Source organism: Culex pipiens, chromosome 2 (assembly GCF_016801865.2).
Source record: "Culex pipiens pallens isolate TS chromosome 2, TS_CPP_V2, whole genome shotgun sequence".
NCBI lineage: Eukaryota > Metazoa > Arthropoda > Insecta > Diptera > Culicidae > Culex > Culex pipiens.
Genome location: NC_068938.1, coordinates 66,588,861 through 66,600,533, shown reverse-complemented (window position 1 = coordinate 66,600,533; position 11,673 = coordinate 66,588,861). Strand labels below are relative to the sequence as shown.

At 31.2% G+C, this 11,673-nt stretch overlaps 1 protein-coding gene across 1 annotated transcript in view; it reads right to left on the bottom strand.

Annotated features, from left to right (window-relative positions):
* Window positions 1-2,600: 2,600 nt before the first annotated feature.
* Window positions 2,601-11,673, bottom strand: part of LOC120425917 (histone acetyltransferase KAT7-like) — a 70,132-nt gene continuing 61,059 nt past the window's right edge. Inside the window, exon 4 of the mRNA XM_052706916.1 lies at window positions 2,601-2,898. Within this exon, the coding sequence (XP_052562876.1) occupies window positions 2,779-2,898 (120 nt within the window). The 3' untranslated portion in view covers window positions 2,601-2,778. The remainder of the gene's footprint in view (window positions 2,899-11,673) is intronic.

The following is an 11,673-nucleotide window of genomic DNA, read 5'->3' as shown; positions in this document are numbered from 1 at the left end:
TATGTTGATTTTTCAATTATCAACTTAATGGAAAACTTTATGGGTACCTTCCGTATGCCATATTCCATACAAATTTGGCAGCTGTCCATATAAAAATGGTATGTAAAAATTAAAAAATCTGCATCATTTGAAGATTTTTTTTTATCGAATTGGTGTCTTGAGTTAAGTTTTAGGAATGGGTGAGGACTACACAAAAAAAAATGTACACGAAAAATAGGTCAAACATTTTCTTTACCTTTTTTTAAATAATTAATTTAATAATATTGCATAGCTTTATATCAGCAACCAAAGTCTGTATCAAGAAAGTTAAAAATTGTATAATTTAAAGATTTGTCTCAGCCAATCGCACATATTTTTTTCTAACAATGGGCAAACATTGCACCATTATTAAAATTTAAAAGAAAGACTTTTAATTTAACATTAGTAAACATTAGTTACCTAAAAATGGCTGTAAGTTGCTGACTCGATTATCCGAAGCTCTCGGAGAAATTTTACATCGGATAATCGAATCAAGAAAAAAAATCGTTGTTTTATTTTTGATTGTCGAGCTTAAATATGACCCATAAAATACTCTAAAATTGTTTATTTTTTAAATCCAAGATGGCGGCCAAAATGGCGGTGATAACACACACATTTTTTTTAATTTAAAAGGCAATAAAATATTCAAAATTGACTTAAATGGGGTCGCAAAACTCGAATTTTATTGCAAAAGCAAAAAAATAAATAATATTTTTGGGTCATGATTCGATTAACCGAAGTCCCATTCAAACCTTCGGATAATGGAACTTCGGATAATCGAGTCTGGACTGTAACTGGAAAACGGTGAACTTTAGCAAAATTTCACTTCTTTTTGATAGCAAATTAGATTTTGTATTGGGATATAAAATAAAAAAAATTGCATGGCCTTTTGGTATGAATGAGAGCGAGACAAAAAAATGATACGCAGTTGAACTTTTATGCCTTTTCTAATTAGTTTTTGTCACTATCTGATTAAAAAAAAACGATTTTGGTATGGTTCAGAGGACATAAAATGCGATCTTTTCAGAAAATTCCAGAGCAAGCAAATAATCTTTGACCAAATTAAAAAAAGGTAAAATGTTTATAATGTTTGACAAAGTTATGATTTCTTGAAAAATAAAATTACCTTTTATTAATTTGGTCAAAGATTATTTGCTTATTCTGGAATTTTCATAAAAGATGGCATTAATTAATGACAACAAGTGATTTCAAAAATAAGCAAAAACGTTACAATCGCGCTTAATTTTTTTTCGGTGTAGCCTTCATTTATATCTACAACTTTGCCCAAGACCATAAATCGATCAAAAAATCCTTCAAAAGATACAGTTTATTGGCATATGGAAGGCAAGATAAATAAATGCAAAAAATGGATGGCTGAATTTTCAGAGAATTGCTCCTTTTTATAGACATTTGAGTTTTTTTTTAGTTTAAGGACCTTTAAACTTGGTGTCTTTTTGATATTTTGCATTTTTCAGCAGTATAAAATAAGTGTGATACATTTTGCTTCAAAACCTGTAAATTTAACATGAAATTTATTTTTGTTTTTTTTTTTGCCGATAACGATATAAACGTTTATTGTTCCTTATTGTGTTAATCTTCGCAACAAAAGCGAATTAAATAGCAACGGCAAGTGGTAGTGGAGCTTGGGATGCCATTTAGTTTTAATTTGAATGCAAAAATAAAGTTTTTTTTTTTCAAAAATATCGATTTTTTGAGATGTTTTGACCACTAATGCGATTATTTTCAGTATCAGTGGATTCAAATTTTGGATTGCCATTACTGCCAAATAAATAACTAAATGCGATTTAGGAATCATTACTTTTTCCTGAAATTCGACAATGAAACAAAACATTAGATCGCCCATCGAAAAAAAATACTCGTTTTTGTCACAATCTACTGGATTTTTTCTAGTAACGTTTTTTGAGTTCAGCAAAGATTGTGGAAAATGTAAAAAATGACTCTGAGCTTTTGCCAAACCAGCGAAAAATCTGGTGGCTCGGAGTAATTATGGGAAAAATGCATTAAAATTTTAAAATGAAACTTGAAGACAGAATTTTTGATTGAAAATTTTGTAGGAAACTTGAAATGTATCTGGAATTCTGGATATCCTGTCTTGAAATAGAGATTTTTGAATATTTTTCGGAGTACTTATCTGTAAACACCACGATTATTAATTTAACACGCTAAAATGATTTATTTTTTCAAATTGCTGATATCTTACAAACAGATAATTTCTCTATTACATTCACTAACCAAGGTAACCTAGCTATTAAGTTAAAGCACACAAAAATAAAAGACAAAACTTAACCGTTTTAAAACCACTTTGTACCGTTTAGCAGTAAATGCGTTTTAAAATAGTGGGCTTGCGTACAATATCTCACTTAGAAACTAGAGTTGAATTATCCTAGAGACCCAAACACACATGCATGCATTCCATCTTCCACCTAATCAGCCTTCCTAGAAGACTCCCCGATCTCTGTGCGTCAGATAGTGCGTGGTCGTTGTCACCCCGGACGATTGGTGACCCCCTGCTCCCGCTCCTCCTCCCCCTCCCCCTCCACCACCACCTCCTCCTCCGCCAGCCAAATAATTGTTATTATTGTAGTACTGGCTAAAGTGATGGTGCGAATACGGATACTGATGGTACTGGTTGACGAACGGATTCGAGTACGACCCGTACGACCCGTACGGATTGTGGTGCTGGTGGTGATGAAGCGAGGAGTGATGATGATGATGGTGGTGGTGGTGGTACGACTGGCGCTAGGAGGATGGCGTCGACGGCGTTGGCGCCACAAACGGGGTCCACTTGAGGCAGGCCGGGTCAATCTTGGGCATGTTGCCGCGCCGCTTCACCCGCTCCTCGTACTCCTCGAGCACGTCCTGGGAAGAGAGGGAAATGAGAAAAGGATTAGTATTTTAAAGCAGATTTTTTTTTTAAATTAGAATAATGTAACCCCTCGTGATCTGATTCCACTAACTTATCAACAATTTGTTTTTAATTTATTCATTTAACAATGTATGAGTATTTTTTGTTATACTTGGATGAAACTTTGTTCAGGCAAACCAAATGAGGAGAGCTGATAATATTTTTCGATTTCAAGAATGCCGCGTAATTGTTTAAATTTACCTTGGCCGTAAAATTTGGTAAATACTGTGAAATGCTGCGAAATTCTAAATAAACTATTGTCGAACTGCTTCATAGTGTATCTAGACCTTGTTTTTTTTTAAATTCAAACACTTTATAAGATTTTAAAGTGGCATTTTGGAAGCAGTTCAATATTTAAAAAAAATCAAATAATTCATTGTAAATTCCCAGTGAATACAAATGTATTGTACATGACATAGAGTTATACAATTTAAAGTATTTGAACACATTAAAAAATTCCTTTATTAGCAGATTTTAGAGTACAATGAAATTACAATGTTTTGAAATTGGCATGTCGCGAAATTTTTTAACAGTGAAACATCACAAGAGTAATTCTCTAGAATGAAGTCCAGACTCGATTATCCGAAGGCCTTGGAGAATTTTCAATTCGAATTATCAAATCTTCGGATAACCGAATAAATTTTTTTTCGCTGTCTAATTTTTGATTTTTGAGCTTAAGTATGACTCCTAAACTGTCCTTGATCACATAAATGTCCCATATGCATTTTCATCGCTTTTGAGCAGTTCTCTTGGATTTCGGTCATTCGATTTTTTTTTGTATTTTTTAATCCGGCTGAAACTTTTTTTGTGCCTTCGGTATGCCCAAAGAAGCCATTTGGCATCATTAGTTTGTCCATATAATTTTCCATGCAAATTTGGCAGCTGTCCATACAAAAATGATGTATGAAAATTCAAAAATCTGTATCTTTTAAAGGATTTTTTTGATCGATTTGGTGTCTTTGGCAAAGTTGTAGGTATGGATACGGACTACACTGGAAAAAAATGATACACGGTAAAAAAAAATTGGGTGATTTTTTTTATTTAACTTCTTGTGACTAAAACTTGATTTACAAAAAAAAACTATTTTTAATTTTTTTTATTTTTTGATATTTTTTAAAAGACATAAAATGCCAACTTTTCAGAAATTTCCAGGTTGTGCAAAAAATCATTGACCGAGTTATGAATTTTTTAATCAATACTGATTTTTTCAAAAAATCGAAATTTTGGTCGCAAATTTTTTTCAACTTCATTTTTCCATGTAAAATTGAATTTGCAATCAAAATGTACTTAAGTGAAATTTATGAAATTGTTGTCTTGATTTCAAAAATATTGTTTTCGAAAAGATCGGAAAATTTCACAAATGTTTCATATATTAACATTGAAAATCGGACGATTAGTTGCTGAGAACATCAATTTTCCTGTTTTTAAACCTTTGCATTGCAATATCTCAGCAACTAAAGGTCGTATCAACAAAGTCCAAAGAAGCAAAATATAGAGAATTTTCTCAGCTTTCCAAAAACATTTTTTTCAAAAGTGGGCAAACATGTGCACTAATTTCAAAAAATGAAAAACTGCGACTCTTTTGAAAAAAGTTACATAAAAATGGCTATAACTTGAAAACGGTGCATTTTATCAAAATTTCACTAAAGTACTTTTTGATTGCAAATTCAATTTTACATCGAAAAATGAAGTTGAAAAAATTTTGCGACCAAAATTTCGATTTAATGAAAAAATCAGTATTGATTAAAAAAATCATAACTCGGTCAATGATTTTTTGCACAACCTGGAAATTTCTGAAAAGTTGGCATTTTTTGTCTTCTAAAACATATCAAATAATAAAAAAAATTAAAAATAGTGTTTTTTTGTAAATCAAGTTTTAGTAATTAAAAGTTAAATAAAAAAATCACCAAATTTTTTTTACCGTGTATCATTTTTTTCCAGTGTAGTCCGTATCCATACCTACAACTTTGCCGAAGACACCAAATCGATCAAAAAAATCCTTCAAAAGATACAGATTTTTGAATTTTCATACATCATTTTTGTATGGACAGCTGCTAAATTTGTATGGAAAATTATATGGACAAACTAATGATGCAAAATGGCTTCTTTGGGCATACCGAAGGCACCAAAAAAGTTTCAGTCGGATTAAAAAATACAAAAAATAAAATTGAAGAAAAAAGACCGATTTCGTAGAGAATTGCTCTTTTGAGTTATTGATGAGGTTTGGTTGAATCCAGTTTTATCGCGAAAACTTATGTGTGGAACAAACTTCAAATGTGTTTTTCTCAGCTTGCTGTTTTTGCATATAGGACAATTATGCGAAAATGGGCAGTAAATACTCTAAAGTGATTTAGTATTTATAAATCTAAGATGACGGCCAAAATGGTGGGGATGAAATATAAAAAAATGCATGTTTTAATTTAATAGGCAAATTTTACTAAAATGGGATTGCAGATCTCGATTTTGACGTAAGAAAATAAAAAAAGTACGAAAAAAATGTTTGTTCATGTTTCGATTAACCAAAATCCCATACAAACCATCGGATTAAATCGAACTTCGGATAATCAAAACTTTGGATAATTGAGGCTTCGGATAATCGAATCTCGACTGTATAGCTATTTCTTTTCAAGATTTTTAATTTTATATTTTTTTTAATGAAACTTTGTCCATTCCCCTATATTAAACATTCCATGTTGCCTCATTATTTCTTCCATGCAAGGCTCCATACAATTTTGCAGGATGGACATACAAAATGGGTTATGAATATTTAAGAATTTGTATCTTGTGGAAGGATTTTCCTGTCGGTTTGGTGTTTTCGGCAAAGTTGTCAAAACGAGAAGAAAAGGTACACGGAAAGAAAATTTCACGATTTTTAATTATCTTACTATCACTAAAAGTTGAATACAAAACTATTTAATGATATTTAGAACTTTTTTAGGGTTTTGCGGAATTAAAAAAAAAAATGCATCTTTTGCGCTAGAGTCAAATGTTTGAACATTTTTATGAAAATTAGATTTTTTTGAACAAATTATATTTTTTGGAAAACATCTGAAATATTGCAGAACAAAATCTAAAAAGCACTTTTAGATGCAATATCAAATTTACAATTGATAATGACTTAAGGGGTTACATGCATATAAAAAATCACAAAATTTCTTATTTAAGAAAATTTATTAAATCCACGTAAATCATGATTTTCAATTGCTTCTAAAAGTTTCATGAAGATATTTCATGATTAAACTAAGCAAGAGCCGATTTAAGCTCAAAAATTTACCATCAAGTTGATTTACGGGTGCCACAATATCTCGACATGAGATGGATCAAATTGGCAGAAATTCCAAATTTTTAATTTTGAAATTTTTCTTTCTATAAAAATACAAATATCATAAGCTGACCATTTTTTATTTGAAAAACATAAAAATATTTTTATCTTTTTTTAAAATAAACTTTTTGAAAATCGGTCTTCGTTATGCTCACGGAACCGGTTTGACGAGGCTTCACCAAAATTTTGAGCCGATTTGGTCAAAGCAGTGTTGAGATATCGTGGCACCCGTTTTTGAAACTGCTAACTTCAAATAGCTGTATCTCGTCAATGATACAACCAAATGTCTTCAAATTTGTTTTGTTAATAAATGGAAAATTATATTTAAATGCTGATTTCAAAAAGATTTAAAAATAGTGTGTGCTCAAACCAACCTCTGACATTTTTGTCGATTTACATGTATGTAAGTTATCTAACTTTTTGACACCCAGTTTTCATAATATAAAAACTTTTAGTGACTGATTTTTAGCAATCAGTTGTCATATTAAAAAAGTCTATTAAGCAAATTTGTGGGAAATATTCGCAGTCTTTTGGAAAATATTGCTGACCATTACCTTCAATTTTTTTTAAATGTGTCTATAAATTAATATGGTGAACATAAGAAAAAATATTTAGTTTCGATTGCAAATTTAAATTTTCAATAACGATTTAATTTTGTTTGACCGCATCCTCGGTATTTACTCCAAAAATCTTTTTTTTTTCATTAAAGTCACAACGAGATTTGGGTCTTTAAAATTATATTTTTTTCAATTTCGCTGTAAAACTGTCAACTTTTCCTGTCCTTCTGGAGAAACGAAACGGCCTACTTTTCCCTACCAAAAATAACAGAAAGGAAAATTTATACTTTTCAATACCAGTGCTGAAATGTTCTACTTTTCAGCACTGAAATGGGTGCTGAAAAGTTGAACTTTAGTAACATTTTTCAATATTTTTTTTTGTTTTGAATGGTGAATTTACTAAACACATGAATGTTTGACATAAAATTCCATTCAAGAAGCGTTTTTTGGAATTGCAAAAAATGTTGTAAGCAACTCGTTGCAAAACTTGATTTTTTCAGCACTCGTCGTATTTATCAAACTCGGTAAACCTCGGTAAATGAACGACTGGTCCTTAACCTATTATTTTGACGACGGCATCAAATGGATCAGAAAATCTCTGCTCAAGAATAACGATTTTTGAGTATTTACATGCCCAGCTCGTCAAATTATATGAAAAATCTATTGGTACAAAAAGGATTCTTTTGACAACGGGAATGTATGGACAATGTTTTAACCAAACATTAAAAAAAAGAGTCTCAAAAATTTGTTAAAACGTGGATAATTGCTCCAATGTCAAAATGGCAACCGCAAAAGACCAATTTGAATTATCAAACCGCTGAAATGCCATGATTCATTAGCGCACTAACGAAGAACGGAACATTTCCAACAATTGCACGGAGATATCAACGACTTCTCGACTTCACACAATCACAACCAAATCGAAAAAGACACAACCCTAAGAAAATAAAACCCCCTTCCCCGTTTGACTTTTGGACAGTTGGTGCAAACCAAACCAAACCAAACCAACAAAAAAGGAAGCCGCTTCATTAGCAATTCGCTACGTTTGAAATTGAACTGCAATTATCCAAGACTTGACTTGACTGGCTCGAACCGTTTCTGAAGTTCAACCAAGCGCGCCACCTTGCCAAGGACTGTGTGTCTTCACTTTTTTCGGTTTTGCCCACCCTTTTTTGTTGGTGCCGGGTGTCATTCCTGTGGGGCGTTAATTCAATTAGTAAGTACCACAGAGCCACCGTCGTGGCCACACGCAGCCCCGGAGCTGCAATTTGGACTGAAAACCAAAAAATTGAAATTTGAAAAAATAAAATCCAAAAATCAATTACAGATTTTAGAGAAAACTAAACTAATTTAGTTAAACATTTAAATGATGCTTTCACTATTTTGAAAAGAAGGTTTTATTTTTTAAGTGAATCTTGATTATTCAAGTTTTTCCGTGTAACCACAAAACTTTTCACCAGGACGACCAGAGTGATAATGAATGGAGGGCAGGATTTCTGGACTTCTTCACGCATCACACCTCTCCGAACTCCGAAGCAACTGATGAATTGCAAAAACCATAGACAAAACAAAAAAGGCACACACACAAGGGGGCAGCTGTCAATGATTGACGTTATAAACACTTTGTTCAGAGTTGGATGTGAACGAGGTGTTGCGTTAGGTGTGCTGTTATTATCCGTAATGAAATTTCACGCCTCGAAACCGCAGACACACATCTTCAAGTGGGGTGTGTTTGTACATCCGAAAAAAATGTAAGAAAAACTTTAGAGCATCAGTGTTATGATGTGGTCTCATTTGGCAGTCATTTTTTGGTGCATTTAAGAGCTCGTTAATATTGTTCTCTTGAAAGCAGCTCTGGCTTAGTTTTTCCTCTTGAAAAGAGCATTAAAGCTGCACGAGTTTTTGCTGCATAAACATTATTTAAAACATTTGAAAAACAATTCAAATAATTTAAATTAATCGCCATCTCAATAGAGCTAAAAAAAATTATATGAGATGCTAATTTTTTTTTTAACTTATGCAACTCTTATCCCGTTTTCCAGTTCAGCACAAAAAAAATATATTTCTTTTGAAAGAGGTTTCTTTTTTTCATATTTCGATTAACTCAGCCTGTTCAAAAACTATTTCAAGCATTTTTTCAAATAGTATCAGAAAAAATAGTACCGTAAAACGGGGTGACTCAAACCTATCAAAGGTTTGAGATTTTTCCGTGAAACGAAGAGTACAAATTAAATACGTACGGAATGCTATGGAATCATACTGAGTTCAAAATATCTCAAGAAGAAGTTTTCATAAAATTTTGAAAAGTTTAAATAGTTAGTTAACTATAATTATGAACATGTTTATGAATAGCATTATTTTAATAATCAAAGTGTCATGATTTTCTCAATGAACATGTTTTTGAATTGGAAAACGGAATGCATTTTCGGATTCTTTGGACAATTTTCCATTAGGAGAAGGTAAAATAAGTTTGTAAATAATAAATATTATGTGTTTTTGAAATATAATTTAAAAAAATCTTCAAATTTAATTTTCAGTAGAACAAATTTCATATAAAATGTGAAAACTTTTGATTCGTGCTTCGAATTCAGTTTAAAATGCAATATGAATCGATAATTTTATAAACAAAACTAGTTTTAACGAATTTCAGGCAAAATTGTAACTTTTCAACAATTTTACCTATACCGTAAAACGGGGTGACTTTGATAGCCGGGGTGACTTTGATAGGTTTGAGATTTTTCCGCAAAATGAAGAGTACAAATTAAATACGTACGGAATGGTTTGGAACCATACTGACCATGGTGGAGAAGTACTCAAAGTACCTCAAGAAGAACTTTTCATAACATTTTGAAAGGTTTAAAAAGTTAGTTAACAGTTATTAAGAAAATGTTGATGAAAGGCATTATTTCAAACTTCTCAAAGTGTCATGATTTTCTCAATGAACATGATTTTGAATCGGAAAATGGAAAACATTTTCGGACTCTTTGGACAATTTTCCACTAGGAGAAGGTAAACAAATTTTGTAAATATTAAATAATATGTGTTTTTGAAACATAATTCAAAAAAATCTCCAAATTTATAGGCAATTTCAGTTGAACAAATTTCATATGAAATGTGAAAACTTGTGATTCGTGATTCGAATTCAGTTTAAAATGTAATATAAATCGATGATTTTATGAACAATGCTAGATTTAACGAATTTCAGGCAAAATTCCGACTTTTTAACAACTTTACCTAAAATTTATATGTATTTTGTTTAAAAGCCTTAAAACTTAGTTAACTTAATATAAACATGGATTTTTTTCTTGAAAACTATATCATCAACCTTAGTGATGGTTCATTTAACGTAAAAATTAAGTTTGAACACCTATAATCTGATTTTAACAAGAAAAACTATGACTATCAAAGTCACCCCGGAATTTAAAATGAGAATTTTTAACGTAACTACTTTTCTGAACATTATAGAAAATTAACTTTTTCCAGAAATAGTGCATGAACTTTGTGTGGCCTACCCCAGTACATGTTTTAAAAATTATAATCTTGAGAAAAACCTTTCCAGTTTAGAAATATTCCGAAAATAAATTGAAATCCTATCAAAGTCACCCCGGTTTACGGTATGTGTTTTGTTTAAAAGCTTATAAACTAAGTTAACTTAATATGAATATTGATTTTTTTTTTAACATTCCATCGCCCAAGGCTCCAAAAATGTTGGAACGGTAACTTCAACTCAATGGTTCTCGGGCATAACTCAACCAATCAAGATGATTCTTCTTTCCAGTGATTTGTTAGGATGTCTAGATGATTCTAGAACTTTGCAGAACTTAATTTGATCAAATCTGTAATTTTTGCGATCGAAAACATCGTTCCAACTTTTTTTTCGCGTGTACAAAAAATTCGCCAAAAAAAATCCGGAGGCAGTCGTTTTAAAAAAGGTGGAACGATGTTTTCGGTCGCAGAAATTACAGATTTGTTCAAATCAAGTTCTGCAAAATTTTAGGATCATCTAGACATTCTTACGTAGAAATAAAATTTGAACACCTCAAATATAATTTTAACAAGAGAAACTGTGACTATCAAAGTCACCCCGGAAGTCAAGGTATGAATTTTCAACGCAAATATTTTTTAAGGTACTCTTGAAAAAAACTTTTTTTCAAAGATGGACCACCATGGACCTTGTGTGGTCTACCCCAGTACATGTTTTAAAAATAATAATCTTGAGAAAACCTTGACAGTTGGAAAATAATCCAAAAATAATTTGAAAACTTTTCAAAGTCACCCCAGTTTACGGTATTTAGACTGGAAAACAGTGTGAATATCTTTTAGCACTTTTTGTTAAACTTAAAAAGTTGTCGGAGATTGTGTTAAAAAATAAAGTAAAACATGATTTTTTCATAAAAAATAACACACTTTTTCAAAATACCTAAAAAAAATTCTTGCAAGGCTTAGAGAAATTTCAAACTATTTTCTCTCTGAGACTTTGCAAATCGGACAATTAGTATCTGAGAAACAGCCGTACAAAAAAATCGAATCGATGAAAATGAGATGGAAATGGGTCTAAGCATTACCTAATTAGCCTGTAATTTTCACCTGAAGATGCTGCGAAAACCATTTTTTTCATTTTTCAATGTGAATGTTATAACCTAAAAGTTATTACAAAACTACAAATTAAGCTTAAAAATATATTTTTTGAAATTTTTTGGTAGCAATTTCGATGTTTTTTTGTTTTTATAAAATTCGCATCTTTAGAGCCAGATTTTGCACCATTTCTAAAATTAAAAAAAAAAAACTTTCAGTGATAAAAAGCTGAATTAAAAAAACAGTTTTTTTTCGGTGCAATCATAAATCAGTTG